Raw genomic sequence first — 17,244 nt, 5'->3', positions numbered from 1 at the left:
AAAATATCATATTCAAATAAGTTTTTATACTCATAAACGAAAACTAAATACAAATCTAACAAAAATAAAAATTTACTTATGTAATGATAATGTAGAGTAAAATGAAAGACCAAATGAGAACTAATCTGTATAATTTGATCATCATTGTTTGACGGTGTTGTTAGAAATCGAGTTGTCCAAATCTGATTGATGTTTGTGCATTGAAAAGGTGAGAGAGACGAAGAGGAGGGAGGGAAAGTTAGAGATAGAATGGTAAATGAGCCGAGCCGAGCTCGAGCTTGGGTTAACTCGAGCTCGAGCTCAAGAAAATTAAAGAGGCTTGGTTTGAGCTAGTTTCTGAATTTAAGCTCAAGCTCAACTCGGCCATTTAATCATGGGCTCAAGCTCTGTTTGAAAACAGTGAATTTAAATGTAAAAACAAATGCACACAAGTTAAGATTTGAATTTTCAACCTCTAACAACCTTATGAAATACTCTAGTCACAAACACCTACTCAACTTATTACTTAACTTTAAAGTAATAATTATTTTAAATATTAAAATATTAAATTAGCCGAGTTCGAACAGGCTCGACGAGCCTTTGAGCCAATATTAAATGGGTTCGACATCGGCTCGAATATTAAATGAGCCGGCTTGAGCTCAGCTTGAGCTCGGTCAACTCAGAACTCGAGTCAAGTTTTAATTGAACCGCTCGCGAGTGATTTGACTCATTTACACCTCTAGTTAGAGATGTAGATTTTTTATACTATGTTTTCTAAGGATATGTAGGATTTTTAGAAAGATAAAATAGAAATATTATTGAATGCAATGGTAGATCCAGAAATTTAAGCATGGAGAAACGATTATAATCTGAGCTGAGCATGATCAATTTTTATATGAAATAAGGGGTGGTATCTTTTATCTCTATCAGTGAAACTCTATAATCTTTGTTGAATCCGCCCCTAATTAGATGTATTTAGAAAAGAATATGATAAAAAATTATTATAGATGTATTTAGAAAATGAGGTGTGTTCAATAAATGATTTCTAGATATGATAAAAAGTTATTATAGGTGTATTTAGAAAATGAGGTGTGTTTAGTAAATGGGCTGTGGATACTGGATAGCCCTTCCCATCGATAAATAGCTCCCAAGGGAACTCCCGGAGCACAGAGCATTCCTCCGAACGTCGATTGGTTGGTTAGTAGCGATGGCGATCTCGGTCGGTCGTTCTCCTTCCTCCACTGCTCTCCTCCCAAAAGTACGCTCGTTCCTTTTCCTTCGCTCTCTCTTCCCTTGATCTGTACTTGCCTCTCTTTGCGCTGGATTTATTTGGATAGGTTATTGTTCTTCGATTAGGTTTGCAACTGGAGATGCTCTTCGCGATCTCCTTCCATCCTCTTGAACGGAGTTCCTCGATATTTCACAGGAGTTCGGATGTCGGCTGGCAGTGGTTCATACCCCATTGGCACTGGTAAATGTCCAATTTGGTGAGTTTTCATGTGATTACGGGGTTGGATGAGGATATCAGTAGCTCCATGTTTTTTGGTGTTCCTAGATTTGAGAAACGAGCTGGATGTTGTTTCAAGCTTCAGCGAGATTGTCCCTGATACCGTGGTCTTCGATGATTTCGAGAGGCATGCCTCAGTTAATCCTTGTATTTGTTGTTCAAATTCACCTTTTTAGACTTTGATGTCCTGTTCATTTTATTTCGACGTGGAATCTGGCCGCAGGTTCCCTCCAACAGCTGCCACGGTAAGCTCTTCACTTCTCTTGGGGATTTGCAGCCTTCCTGACACCAAGTTTAAGGTGAGAAATTCTGAAAAAATGTGGACTAAATTTGTTATTGAGGTATAGTTTCTAAACTTATTGATGGTAGAGTGCCATAGAGACAGCATTGGCTGCTAATGAATGCTTTGGACTAGAGGATTCTAGCGAACGGTTGTCTTGCTTCTTCGACAGGGTTTGTTATTACACTACTTATTTATATAGATGGATGATCTTCTAAGAAATTCTTTGTTTAATTTTTTTTATACTATAATAAGAGGCAATAATGAACTTGGTCAATTGGCAGGCCTTAGTGAATGTGGGAGCTGAGTTAGTTAGATCAGTCCCTGGGAGGGTGTCAACAGAAGTCGACGCTCGCTTGGCTTATGATACCCAAGACATAATTCATAAGGTAAGGACGTAAGGTTAATCATCTTGGATTTTTTTGCTTGCTTGATATGAGGTGTTGGCTTGTTGATTGCTTTATCTTTGTATTCTGTTTGTACTTAGATTCATGTTAAACCTGTCTGGATTAGTCCATGATATATTTTCTACAAACTCCATATCAACTTTTGCATCTTGGTACCATATACACCTCGTCTTTTTGTGGGTTGAAAAAGTAGTCTAGGGGCACGCCTCTTGGCAGGAATCCTGATTATTTTTAAAATCATCAAATGGACAACTAATGTTTTGATTATTCTCCAAAGGGAGCCCCCCACCATCTCTAATATGCCCATTTTACCACTCTTTTGGTTGCACTAAGATTGAAAATTGTTCATTTTATCTAATTTCTCTTGTAACTCTAGACATGCTACAAGTGAATATTCACATAAAACTGCCTCCATTACTAATTTAAAAAAAAAACTGTTTGTTTTTATAAGAGTTAGGATGATTTTTGTTTCAGTTGATAAAAGTGAACAATTTGATTGAAATTGTTCACTTTTAGTAAGTATGGATAAAGAGAGGAACAACTGTTATACTTGAGGCAATAGGATGCTATTTTGATAATTATCCTTTTCATGATTTTAAGTATAAAGGTTACTTCTTTGATATAATTTTGTCCCAAGGCTCGTACCATTATAGGGTCTTGTGGTGGTCACTGGATGTTAACTTACATTTCGGATTAGGAGACTTTGTGACAAGGGCACTCTCTTTTAATTAGAGGTAGTTCATCATTGTAATTTCTTTGGATGCTCTTATTATAGTTTGGATTTGATCCCTGTTCAAAGCATTTGTTCAGATAGGGGACCATAGATTAATGTAAAAAAATTGATCTGATGCGTGTAGCACTTTCTGTAATGGAATTCCAGGTCAATCAACTGTTGAAGCTATACAATGAATTAGAGGTTTCTCCACAGCGTTTACTTTTCAAAATTCCTTCAACTTGGCAAGTAAGACATGAATTTAGTTTATCTAGAATTTCTAATATTGAATGAATTAGTATGCAAATATTGGCTGATTCATGTTCAATCTATTGTCTTCGATTAAAGATTTCCCCCCTATATTCAGGGAATAGAGGCCTCTAGATTACTGGAATTGGAAGGAATACAAACCCATTTAACCTTTGTATACAGGTATTTACATTTTCTAATAATTCAAAAAAAAATACTAGTTCATCAAAATTGAAAATTAAGAATTTGGCGGGACAATGAAATTGCTCTAGAGTAAAAAAGAATTTGATAAAAGAGAAGAAAAATAGAAAAACTATTTACTTTTTTTTTTTTTTTTTTTTTTTTTGTCAAAAAGACAACAAAAATTTGAATATATTTGGAATTGAACAGTTTTCTGAGAAAATAGGAAGCTATTGAAACATTTGCTAAACAAACATATTAGTCTATATTTCAGGTGAATTGATTGACCTTGTGTTAGCTTTTGTGGTTTCAAATTTAAACAAAATGGGAGGTTAAACACATATTATTTGTTCATTATTGATTAACCATGGTGAGTTGTCAAATCTTTTATTGGATCAAGTGATCCCATAACCTCTGACATGCCTCTGCCACTAGACTTAAGGGCATTTAAACATTCATTTCCCATAAATAAGATACTGACATACATAGTCATAATTTTTTAAAATAAAACTTGCAACATATTTTGTGTCAAGTTTTAAGCAAATGCATTGTCAACCATTTTATAAAAACATTTTTTGGTACTTTTATTTTGGAAATGCTGTCATTGATTAACTGCAGATTTTATATGTCTGAACTCTGAAAAAAAGTTCTTGACCCCATTCCTCCATTTTTTTCTAAGAGTATTTCCATACTAAAAGTCATAGAAATTCTGTGTTTCTTTTCTCATTTTATTGCCATTGTTTGAATTTCATGTTATTTGAATAATTAACTGCTTGCTGTTGTTTACTAGTTTAAATGCAAAATCATGTCATTTGGGCACTCCTTGTTGATTGCACATAGACAAATCTTGTCCTTTTGCCCTTATCTATTTAATCAAAGAGGATTTTCAAAATTCCAACTTAGCTTCTTGTTGGTCATTGGATTAGATCATCCATTACTTTGCAACAACGATAACAAGTGTTGCTGTCATTTTTATGCTGGCAATTCCATCTTTGGGCTGTTCTGATCTTTAATGCTTTTGCCTCCTTTGAAGTTTTCCTCAAGCAGCAGCTGCAGCTCAAGCTGGTGCATCTGTTATCCAGATATTTGTTGGCCGTATTAGGGTAATTCTTGTGTTGATTTATTATGCCTTAAAGTGAATACTCTTATAGTCAATATGAAAGTACACTTCATAGTCAATATGAAAGTACACTTCAGGATTGGGCTCGCAATCACTCTGGTGATCGTGAGATTGAATCTTCTAGCAAGAATGGTGAAGATCCTGGATTGGCTTTGGTAAGTTCAATTGTTCTCATCTGGTGAAAGTTTATGTAAGAATTGATATTATGTGGCTAATGAGACAGCAATACCTTGTGAGTCTCATAGAAATGACTTTACTACAGAAAATATAACTCTATTCGAGGGGTTTATCAGAATCATTTCCGAAAGCGTGTTAGAATAAGATTATAGACACTTCATTGGTCAACATTTTGTAGATCAAGTAATCAATATAACAAGTTTATCTAATAAAAAATTAAATTGGAATATTGAGAATAATGTTTATCAAAATAAGTTTTATGACTCCTCTTATATAGGCTATAATACAAGATAAGTGTTGGCCTAGGGACGGGTTGACCGGTGTGCTGGGGGCTAACGAATCGTCTTTTGCCACATATAATACAAGATAAGAGGAGGCCAGCCATTTGGGGGCGGCTAGGTCAGCATAGGACCTTTTGCAAAATTTACGGAAATATAATACAAGATAAGAGATAACTAGTCCATGTGGGATTATCATTTTAACAATTATTCAAAAACAGTAGCCAGTCAATGGTGAATTCAGGAACCAACAATAATTAATTTGTGAAAATATTATTATGATAAACATAATATTATCATAAAAAAAATTATTACATTCTATTATTACCATGCTAGGTCTAGAATAAAGAGTCTCATGCCTTGACATTATATAATCATGAGACTTTAGGAATATTTATATGTCTAAATGTTTAGCCACCTGTTGAATAGAATGTTACATAAGGATGAATTTTAAATTATTAAATTTTTCTTCTTTTAGTTACTATATAATTCTGAATAAACTATTACTCATAAAAATAAAAAGCTAGGAACATTGCACTATGTTTAATGGAGAGTAATTTTCTTAATGAAAAAGAGAACAAAAATGATCTATTACATCTGTGATTACATATAAATATTATCATATTGAACAAAATTTCTAGAAAAAAAGACTGAGTAGAAATATTAAAAAAAAGGGCTAAAAATAGTGCACTTAAGAATATTAAGTGCAATGTTTCATTCAATACTTAAAACTTATAAACAGCCTAAGGATTATCAACTTTTCTCCATGAATCCACTGAGCTCTGCTTATATCCACCCATATATATAGCTAAAGACAATTTTTTGTAAGGCCAAGTTTGCAAAATAATATGCTAAAGAGGGAAGTGAGGTAGGTAAATACATTTCTAGGGAAGGATAGGTAAGTAATCCCTCACTTGTGTTTTCTTGGAGTGAATGAAATTATGAGAGAAATCTTTCTTGATGTTTCCTTGGTGAGAAATATGTTTGTTCTGAAATTGATTTGTATACAGGTAGAAAATATAACTCATATCAAAATAGGCTGCTATTTGCCTTTCTTTTTTTTTTAATAACAACGCAGGCTGAGAAAACTTACAACTACATTCACAAGTATGGCTACAAGTCAAAGCTGATGGCAGCTGCAGTTCGGAATAAGCAGGATTTATTTAGCCTCCTCGGGTAGCCTTTGTTCTATCTTCTTGTATATTCTGGGATTTGCTTTGCTCCTGTCAATTGAACCTTAGGAATGTTTCTCAGAATTGATTACATAATTGCACCTCTAAAGATTCTAGAGTCCCTAAAAGAATCTGTTACTGATCCTGAGGAACGTTATTCTTACGTGAGAAGGTTAGCACCAGGGTCTGCTAGTGTGTACAATTTTACAGAAGAAGAGGTAAGATTTTAATTCTTCTCTATTGCAAAAATTAATTATCCTTTTTTGTATGTGTTTGTGATTCATTTTCATCAAATTCATATTATGCTTGTTTTAAGATATCTGTTTGATTTTACAAATTAAGATTATGCGTGCTAACTGGTGAGGAGTTCCCCCACCAAAGCTGCTTCTGAAACCATGTCATCCTGCCATACCATTACTGTGTTACATCCCATATTCTTATTTCAGTTAATGAAAGATAAAGATGCTTTAGATGCATGAACCATGAGATTGATTTCACTTTTGTACACTTCTATTCATTAATTACGTCAACCATTACAACCAAGCCCAAGTACCTTGTAACAAATGTAGCCAATTGGGATTTTGACTGTACAATCTACTACTTTTTTTACTTTCCTGTACTCCATAATTTATATTTATGTTCAGTTCCCATATCATGCAGGAATTGAGATGTTGAATTGGAAGTCTTGCAATTAAATCTTAGTATAATTAGAACAGAAGTCTGTAAAATGATAACTATTTATACTTTAAAGTTATCAGTCAAACGCTCAAGTTGAGCGAAACAAATTGGTGCATTGATCAAGGGGAGTACTTGATGATGCTCCTCCTTCCTCTTGTTATATTATATTTCAACAATCTTAAAGCTTAAGAGAGGGCTCAAATGTCAAGATATTTCAATTGGGAACTTCTTAGTATTTAAGCACATTATATTGATGATATAGAACTTGAGAGGGGGGCACTGCATTAGATGATATTGATTCTCAAATCCACAACCTTTAGTCAAAAGTCCTTCGCATCTAACTCACTTACCACTAGATTTAGCTATTGTTGGCTCTTCCTATTTTCTTTTACATGTTCTATCATGTCAGCAAGGGCGAGAGAATGGCAAGCCACTTAGGTCAGGACATCTTGCTATTTAAGCATATTGTAGGAACCTTATTTGGAGTTACGAGATTTACAGGTCTTCACACCTTCTATGAGATGTGAGAGATTGTTTGAAGGTTTTCCCCTCCACACTTTCTACTCTTTACAAAACATCAACATCGAAATTGTCTGTTGATTCATATGCAAAGATTCACTGTTATATTGCATGAGGAAACTGCTTCAGATGTTTGTCTTCCATGCCACAGCTTGTGAAGTGGGATCAAAGGAGTTTTGCATCTGCAATTGGACCTGCTGCAGAGGAGCTTCTGGCTGCTGGTCTTGAAGGGTATGTGAACCAGACCAGGCGCATTGAAGAGCTTTTTGGGAAGATCTGGCCACCACCCAATGTCTGAACTTCATACCTTTCTGAAGATAGAGCTACCAAAGAAAATTACAAGTTGGAAGATAAAAATTTAGTCGCACCAGGTTTTCTTGGATTATCTAGGGTTATGTATGATCCAGTTGTTCTGAACCTACATTGGTTCAAGGCAAGATCAGTTCTGTCCATCGAGTTGAGAATTAAAGACCGGTTCGATACCATTGTTTTTGTCTTCATTTCTTTCTTAACGACGTTCAGGTTTCTCAGACCTTTGCTCGGAGATCAAACAAAAGGAGTCTGATCAGGTAGGCTAAGGAGTAATTCTGTTGTTGACTTCATAAACTCTGGATTGTTTTGGTAGGATTTTCATGGCTGTATTTACGATGAGCTAAATGAGGAAGTTACATGTTCCTTTGCGTGCTAGTTATCAGATCATCATGATATACAAGGATGTTTAAATGGCTGAATATATTACTTAATGGTCCAGTGTGACAAATGTCATTTGCGTATCGGCCAGAGGATAAGGCTTGAATTTGATTTGCAAACATTATTCAACTAACGATTTAACTCCATAAATTGTTATAGTTTTCTTTTAGAATTGGATACCCGACAACAAACTCAAAATCATCTCATTGATAACTCTACTTTCTCACTTATTCACCGTCTCTCGATCACCTACTCCAAGAAGTGAAAATTGAACTGATCGTTTTTATTTTTTGGAATAAATTGAATGGATTAAATTTTACTATTAAAATTTAATAAATTAAATTGATTAATTTATTCGGTTATCAAATTAATTATTATTATTATTTTAAAACAGTCAATTGATAATGTATTCCGTTGTTATTGGAGTTTGTTCGATTTATCAATCACGGTTCAATTTAATTAAATTTAAAATTTTAAAATCATCTGCTCAATTTCGTAGAATTTTCTTTTAATATATTTTTTCAAAATAAATACGATACAACAGGTTGTACTTGTACATTTAGTTAGGGAAGTTACGAATAATAATGGGCTCGACCGCGGTCGTTTTTTGTTTTTTCGTTTTTTTGGCGGCCGGTTCCGATGAAAGCGGATATATCATTATATATATCTATCTATCGAGGAGAGGAGAAGAGTCACATCATTCCACAATCAAACCTCCGTCTTCCTTCGCCGACGCTGACGTCCAATTTCTCCATGGCGATCTCCTCGTCCAAGACGCTGGATCACTGGCGGGAGGTCTTTCGGGCGGCCGGCGAATCGGACGTCTTCCACGTCATCCGACAAGCCATCCACTTCGCTGCCTCCAATCACCCGGACGAGTTCAGGATCCGGAAGGATAAAATTGTACAAATGCTCTTCACAGCAATTCCCCACGTCGAGAAGGCCGACGAGGACCATCGCAACGATGGCAAAGCAATGAAGGAGAAGGAAGATGATAGCCTTGACAACGCGATTGAGGATGAGGAGGAGGAGGAGGAGTCTGGCCGTGGCAACCCCGTCAAGATGAGTGCTGAAGGTTTATTGGCTGAACGGACGACAACTCCCTCAGAAACCTGGAAGATAGTGTCGGCCTCGAAAAATGGCAATATCCGCCTTAGAAGAGTACTCCATGACCATGATCAAACTAAGCCATCGAATCCGCAGACAACAGAGCATCAACCTGCAGATAAACCTCTTAATCTGGAAGGGTCGCTTAAGCTTATTCCAACATTTGCAGAGCAAAAACCAGATGAGCCTCGCAATCTGGAAGGGTCGCATCATCCTGAGCCTGTGACTGCTCATCCTGAGCCTCGCAGTGACGATCAGGAAGGGTCGCCTCGATCTAATCTGTTAGCGGCAACAAAGCGCGAGCTCAGCGAAGGCTGCTACCACCCATTTGAGCCGAGACCGAAGAAGTTCTGCAGAAGGCCTCTCCAGTTCAGGATCTCCGGAGCTCGGTTGCTGCGATAAATTCATGAATTCATTATATAAGCAATCAAGCTGCCACAGAAATAGGTGCTGGCGCCGCCACTAATTGTCTGCTTCAGGAGCTCTAGCTGCTTGCCCACTCCAGCAGCTGGAGAAGGCCTGCCTGCACGAGTCTTGATGAAGACACAAACCAGCAAATTAATTGGACTGTAGAAATCTAAAGTTCATTAGACAGATTTAACCAAAACTTCAAAGCCCCACCAGTGTTACGTTCTTGAATATTGATATTACTTGATCAACCCTTTTTTAACTATGGAGTTCACCTTAAAGAAAAAAAAAACACACACACACAATGTGGAACATAAAGTGGGCCCTTTAGTTCCTGTTGTAACAATCCCTCCATCTAACTTGTTAATATAATTCTCTTTGGTTCTCTTGGCTGCTCAGTTCTTGGCGCGCGGTAGAGAAGCATCGTGCTGATATGAGCAGTTTGCCCCATGCCGGCACCCTTTTCGGAGTGTTGAAGAAGGCGCGTGGCCTAGGGATCTTAGGTCTTATTTCTCTGAGATGACTGGGGCAATAATTTACTAGATTAACAACATTCCCAGCCACGTTAACCGCAGCATCTTGCTTCTCACCGCCATGTTCATATATTTTCTTAATGATATTTATGATTTTAAAATTAGTTATAAAAGGACACTAATTAAAAATGATTAATTTCTTTTTTTTTAAAAAAAAAAACAGAAATCAAAATAGACCAACACGTAGTTTATAAATGTCATTATATTATATGTATAAACGTATTAATCAACATATTATATTATATGTATAAACATATTAATCAACTTATTTAACTTTTATAATGTAAACCTTCCCTTCCTACTCGCCCAATAGCATGCTTTCTTCACTCTCCTTAACAACAACTTCTTGTCAGAAGAAGAATACGAAGAGGGAAAAAAATTATGGGAGCAATAATAAATCTCATTGTTTATTAATATTTATCACAGTATAATATATAATATATAAGAAATATTTAATCAATTAATAAATAATAAAATTATTTTAATAATTATAACAGAATTAATTTAATAATCTTAATCCTAATACTAACTTGATTTGATTTGGTTATTTGATCAGGACAATTCTGATATATTAAATAATTCTTCTTTACCCCCGACAAATTTAACGATAGATCTTTGACGTTGAGTTTGCTTGTTAGTTTGTTAAAACGTTATCTGGATAATGACTTAATAAATATATCAATGATTTAATCTTCAGCAGAAATATAAGAAATGGATAACTATTGAGTTGTCACATGTTCACGAACAAAATGAAAATTAATTTCCACATATTTTGTACGAGCATGAAAGATTGGATTAGTTGTAAGATATGTTGCTCCAATATTATCGCACCAAATTTTTGGTACAATATTTGATACAAGATGAAGTTCAGAAAGAAATGGTTGAAGCCAAATAATTTCAGACATTATATTGGCTATAATTTTATATTCAACCTCAGTGCTTAAACAAGATACTATAGGTTGTTTTTTCAAATTCCATTTGATAAGATTTCATCTAAGAGATATTGCATATCCATTTGTAGATCGTCTATCTTTAGGAGAGCTTGCCCAATTTACATTGCTATATGTATGTAAATCTATAGATGATTGACGATATAAAAGAAGACCATGTAAAATAGTACCTTTGAGATAGTAAAGTTTTCTTTTTTACATATCCCAATTTTGTTAAGTTAGAGCATGACAAACACGATTTACTGCAAAGGTAATATCAGGTCGTGTGATAGTGATATATTGTAAGGCTCCAACAATTCTTCGATAAATTTATATATTAGACAGAGTATGAGAGGAAGAAGTTGTAGAGTTATTTATAGCAATTGGTATAAAAATTGGACGTGCTCCATCCATTTTGACTCTTTAGAGAAGCCCATCAATGCATTTGCTTTGAGAGGGAAGATAGTCTTCCTCATGTGGAATAAGTTCAATACCAAGAAAACAACGAACATTACCCAAATCTTGAGTAAGAAATTCTTAATTAAGAAGACTTAATAAAGTTGTAATATCCTTGTAATCATTATCGGTTATTAGGATGTCATCTACATATATAAGAAAAAATATCATAATTCATCATTATATTTGTGGAATAGAGACGAGTCAGTCTATAATCTAGAAAATCATTGAGCTTGTAACCAATTAGATAATCGATAAAACCATGCACGAGAAGCTTGCCGAAGACCATATAAGGATTTCTTGAGTTGATAAATATGAGATGGAAACTGTGGATGAATGAACCTAAGTAGTTGCTCCATAAATACACTTTCCTCAAAATGACCATGAAGAAATGTATTTGAAATGTCTAATTGTCGAGTCCTTAAGGAGGCCGAGTCGAGTCCTCAAGGAGATCGAGTCGAGTCCTCAAGGAGGTTGAGCCAAGTCCTCAAGGAGACAAGGAGACTGAGCTGAGTCCTCAAGGAGGTCGAGCCGAATCCTCAAGGAGGCCGAGTCAATCCTTAAGGAGGTCAAGCCGAGTCCTCAAGAAGGTCAAGCCCTTAAGGGAGTCGAGCCCTCAAGAAGGCTGAGCCTTCGAGATGGTTGACAATCCTAGGCGACCTAACCCCATCCGGGAATGAGGTCCAATCAGACGTCAGAGGAGACTCGTCCAACACACCGTCAAAGTGTATTAATGACCGAGCAACTCAACGGTCTAATATCCCTTTTTATCATTTTATGTAACCATTAGAGAATCAAGAGAATATTGTTGGAAATCGGATGGCCAACTAGAAGGGGGGGTTAGATAAACAGTGACCCCAATTTATAGTTCTTCCTGCTTGCCTACGCTATTAGCACAGTGGAATAATATAAAACAAACAAGCTAAACATTAAAGGAAAGACAAACTGGTAACACACTCAGTGTAACGTGGTTCAGAGATTGCTTGCTCCTACTCCATTCCATGGCTTGTCCTTGAGGTGGATGATCTCTATCCATCGGTGGATTAGTCCCCGAAAAACTCCGACTATCTCAAGTCTCCTTGTGGGTGGAGAAACCTCACCACAACACTAATCAAGACCTCTTGGATTACAATGAGCACTAGAAAACTTGTTGACTACTAATTAGAGTTATCCACCACTAATTTCATCAATATTAATCAAGCTTCCAAGCCTTGGTTATATACTTATATAGGTCACAGGTTAAAAACTCTGCCTACCAGTCGATTGGTGAAAGTGTCTATCGATTGTCCTCTGTGAAATTTTGACTATTACATCCCAACGACTTGATACCAATCTACTAGTGAAAGTACTAGTAGACTGCTCCATAATGGCTGAGCAAATAGAAGCATTTTATTCGCTCTCAGTTAACTGAACCAGTCGACTGATGAAAGTACCAGTTGACTGGTACCCGAAGTGCAATCTCTCAACACTCGAACTCTCACCCTTACGACTCACTTGACCCTTTCCTTGCAGTCTTAACCTTTTGCCTTCAAGCCTATTTCCTTTGACTCTCGTCCCTCGGATGCATTCAAGCTCGCGGCTTGTACCAATGTCATCTTTCGCGTATGCCTCGAAGTTGCTTCCCTCAGCTCTTGTCCTTGCTACCTTGTTCACGGTCCCTTGGATGCTCCATCCTTCATCGGACCGGAAGCTATCAAGCTGAGTCATATATGTATCCTACAAACCTGCACACTTACATACACATATTAAATAAAAGGATAAACCTAACTTAAACCTTTTGCCCAAACTATCAATACTCATGGTCACCCCGAACCATCTTGAGGCAAGATTGCTCCAACAAATATTCCTATGCAATCTATTTGACAGAAACTTTTACCCTACAAAACACAAGAATGATGGGTCTATTTCAAGAAAGATGTCAAAATAGTCAACCTTATTTTAGTAATGCATCGATATTCATGAAGAGAGGGAAAGTAATATCATATAAGGAGTCTCCATCTACAAACGCAAGTAAACTTCACTATCAGGATTCACTCTTTGTCGCCACAGTTCTTCATTTTCTCCACAATCCTCTATTTAATTTGAGCGTCGGAATGCTTGTGCTGGAGATCCCTCCCTGATCCAGTTAATGACATTTTTTACTTTTAGTTCTTCTCTTTGATACGTAGGCACAATCTCAGCACCAGGTCCCTCCTACTCGAAGTCGCCTCGCAATCAACCTCAACGCCACCTAGCCATTATGCTATCTTCCCCGATTTTAGATCAATAAAGTTCTTGACCAACGAGCCCTCCATGAGGATCTTCTTCATCTAGCAACACGCTCAGGTGTAGATGCCCTACCTTCTTGGCGTCAAGGTAGCTCTATCTTCTGTTTAACGATTCTATGACTTCCAAGCATGATTTGCATTCCAATCTCCCCGGTTCAGAAATGTAGATCTGACTTTTGCAATTCTTGTCCTCCAATTTCAATCAAAAAGTTGATTTTGTCAGATTTAGCTTAGGCATTCTTCCTCCCCTTATTAGGATTTTAACCTGAATGTTATCAAGGATACAAGCAAAGGTCCTTAGATCGTCCTTAACGAACAGTGCTGCTTAACTATGGAAGCTTTTATTGAAGCCTTTTATCTTCATTCTACATTTTCTGTATCAATTTCTTTGAGGTTCTTGTGTATCTTCCCCTAGAATTTGGTTTTTAGTATTTGTTAGATTTTCGATATAGGTGAGCACTTGTTTGTCAACTCAAAATCGTTGAAATTAAGTTCAGTGTCGCTTGAATTTCCCTAGCTAGTAAGCTCAATCTAGCAGGAAAAAAAAACACCGGTGTAGCAATGCTTCTATAGAGATATCTGCTGTCTGAGTACAAAGAAAAGCTTTTTTACTCATATTGTTTACCATCATCCTTCTCTTCTCTTTTTAGACGTTTACACTTGGTGTTCTATAATGGATATCAAGTAGAATACGTGAGGTTTCTGATTTCGTTAGCATGACATGTGATCCGGCGGTAAGAACAGGGGACCAGGTCAACGTCACGTGGAAGTCAAAGAGCCGGGCGCTTCATCGAAGAGGGTCGGACCAACCAGGCCGACCGGAGAAAGGGGTCTAACCGACCGGGCAGCCGCCCGGTGTTTAGCCGATGGAAAAAGGCACCCCTATGGAAGTCGGGGTTCTGGCGCTCATTGAACAAGATCGTAGGGCCGAGCGGACGGCACGCTCGCTTGCCTGAGGTACGTATTCTGATATTTCGAGAGCCACTTGCCACTGCTTGCTTGCCTGACTTGAGCGTCGGAGGGTCGCCGCCGGGAACCCCTTCCCGACCCGACTTCTGTGCAGGTTCGCCGGAGCTTCGTGCAACCAGTCGAAGATCCACACCAGCAACCGGGGAGCGCCACGTGCCCAGCGTCCGTTGGTTCAGCATTCAGACAGGATCAAATTGGCGCCGTCTGTGGGAACGCTCCTGTATCCGAACGGAAACAATGAACGAGGCTGGACGACAACACACGGTGACGCTTTCCACGGAGGAACTTGACGCTCTGATCGAGTTGAGGGCCGCCAAGCTCGTGGAACAAAAATAGAAAGCAACAGCCAAGCGGCCAGAGCAGCAAGCAACATCAGCGTCTGGCGGTCGAGCGGAAGCACCACCTGCCACCGTTGCATTTCATCGGCCTCTATTCCGCACCCCCGAAGCCGCACCCACTCATAGAGATCGGGGATCTTTTTCTGATGAGAGGCCGAGACGAGATGATAGAAAAGGGAAAGCCCCCTGAGCGGACTCATCGCCCGAGCGAATTAATCGCCAATTTTCAGAGGCTATTCTACGAGACCCTCTGCCCAAGCACTACGTGCCTCCGACGATCGGCGAATACAATGGAACCACCGATCCGGACGATCATTTGGGCAAGTTTGATAACACGGCAACCCTGCATCAATACACAGATGGGGTGAAGTGTTGGGTTTTCCTCACCACCCTATCTGGATCGGCTCAACGATGGTTTCGGAGGCTGCCGGACGGATCCATCACCAGCTTCAAGGACTTCCGGACGGCCTTCCTCCATCATTTTGCAAGCAGTCAGTGCTATCAAAAAACCAGCGTTAGTCTGTTCGCCATCAAACAAGAAGCCCGTGAATCGCTCCGAGCTTACATCCAGCGGTTCAACAAAGTGGCCATGGATATTCCAACGGCCACCTCGGAGACCATGATGAATGCCTTTACACAGGGCCTCGTGGATGGGGATTTCTTCCGATCGCTCATTCGGAAGCCGCCCCGAGACTATGATCACATGTTACACCGGGCCAACGAATACATCAACGTAGAGGAAGTGCAAGCGGCCAGGAAAAAAGAAACTCCAACCGAGCGGGCCCCTCCTGCCGAGCGGAAATAGTACGCCGCTCATCAGCCGCCCAGAGGACCGAGGGCCGAAGCAATCCGCTCCCCCCATGTCAGGCCTCACGTGCAAGAGGTATCTGCCGCCCGGCCCAAGCCAAAGAAGAAATGGACCCCGATGTTCTGCTCCTTCCACCGGACGGATACGCACAACACAAGGGATTGTCGAAGTCTTCCCTTCGTGGCTCATCCCGTTCCCCGGAATGTCGGCCGACGGTCTCCCTCAGTCGACAGGCGACAGAGAACTAATGAAGTCGATTGGACGCGAGCTGATAGGCGACAGCAACAGACTCCCGATCGGCATCGCTCCCCAAGGCAGGAGAATCGCCGAACATCCAGAGAACGGTCTCGACCATCCGCTCGGGAAGAAGAAAATAGAAGTAATACTTCCCGAGACGAGATCAACATTATCGCTGGCGGGCCGACCGGAGGAGACTCCAATCGAGCAAGAAAGGCGAGCGTCCGGCAGCTCCAGATCCATGCAGTCGGCTGTAGCCGAGAGCGAGCGAGTGGACCAGAAATCAGTTTTAGGCCTGGGGACTTGGAAGGAGTTGAAGTGCCCCACGACGACGCTCTGCTCATCAAAGCGGTAATAGCTAACTACACTGTTCACCGTGTTTTTGTTGACACAGGAAGCTTGGTCAACATAATATTCAGAAAGGCGTTCGATCAACTACAAATTGACCGTGCCGAGCTGCTGCCCATGGTGGTCGACTCCCCCTCATCGTACAAAGTCATTCTGGGACGACCGGCGCTCAGTGAGTTCCGAGCGGCCGTCTCTACCTTCCACTAGAAGATCAAGTTCCCCGTCGAAGACAAAGTGGGAGAAGTACGGGGAGATCAACTGGCAGCTCGGCGATGCTACGTCGAAATGGTCCGAGCCGAAGCAAATTCCGCTCGGAAGTCGCCACGGATCGAGGTGAATGTTATAACTGAAAAATCTCCCTCTTTAGTTTATGAAGAAAAAGAGGAAGTGCAGATACACCCGACCCGATCGGAGGCCACGACATTCATCGCATCCGACCTGGAGGCGAATCAGAAAGAGGAGGTGATCCAATGCCTCCGGAGAAACCATGATGTTTTCGTCTGGTCGACACACGAGCTGCCCGGAATTTCTCCAAGTATAGCGCAGCATGAGCTACATGTCCGACCGGACGTACGGCCAGTAAAGCAAAGAAAAAGGGACTTCAGCGCCGAGCAAAATTCCATCATCCGAGCGGAGGTGGAAAAACTCTTGGAGGCCGGCCATATACGCGAGGTGCAGTTCCCGAGCTGGCTGGCGAACGTAGTATTAGTCTCCAAGCCGGGTAACAAGTGGAGAGTATGCATAGATTTTCGGGATCTCAACAAAGCTTGCCCGAAAGACTTTTATCCTCTGCCCCGGATAGATCAGCTAGTGGACTCTACGGGCGGCTGCGAATTAATATGTATGCTCGACGCTTACCAAGGCTATCATCAAGTGCCGCTCGCCAGTAAAGATCA

The 17,244-nt window shown here is 39.5% G+C and overlaps 1 protein-coding gene across 1 annotated transcript; it reads left to right on the top strand.

Moving 5' to 3' along the window:
* The first annotated feature begins 1,089 nt into the window (after positions 1-1,089).
* LOC121995849 (transaldolase-like) lies at positions 1,090-7,594 on the top strand. Its single transcript, XM_042549623.1, has 13 exons — positions 1,090-1,237; positions 1,336-1,450; positions 1,535-1,613; positions 1,710-1,785; positions 1,856-1,939; positions 2,051-2,155; positions 3,054-3,134; positions 3,253-3,317; positions 4,348-4,417; positions 4,512-4,589; positions 5,968-6,065; positions 6,144-6,279; positions 7,410-7,594. The coding sequence occupies exons 1-13, from the start codon at positions 1,187-1,189 to the stop codon at positions 7,554-7,556; spliced, it is 1,185 nt and encodes a 394-aa protein (XP_042405557.1). The 5' UTR covers positions 1,090-1,186; the 3' UTR covers positions 7,557-7,594.
* Positions 7,595-17,244: the final 9,650 nt, after the last annotated feature.

Source organism: Zingiber officinale, chromosome 6A (assembly GCF_018446385.1).
Source record: "Zingiber officinale cultivar Zhangliang chromosome 6A, Zo_v1.1, whole genome shotgun sequence".
NCBI classification, from domain to species: Eukaryota; Viridiplantae; Streptophyta; class Magnoliopsida; order Zingiberales; family Zingiberaceae; genus Zingiber; species Zingiber officinale.
Note: the sequence above shows the minus strand (reverse complement) of the source record. Positions and strands in the feature narration are given on the sequence as shown.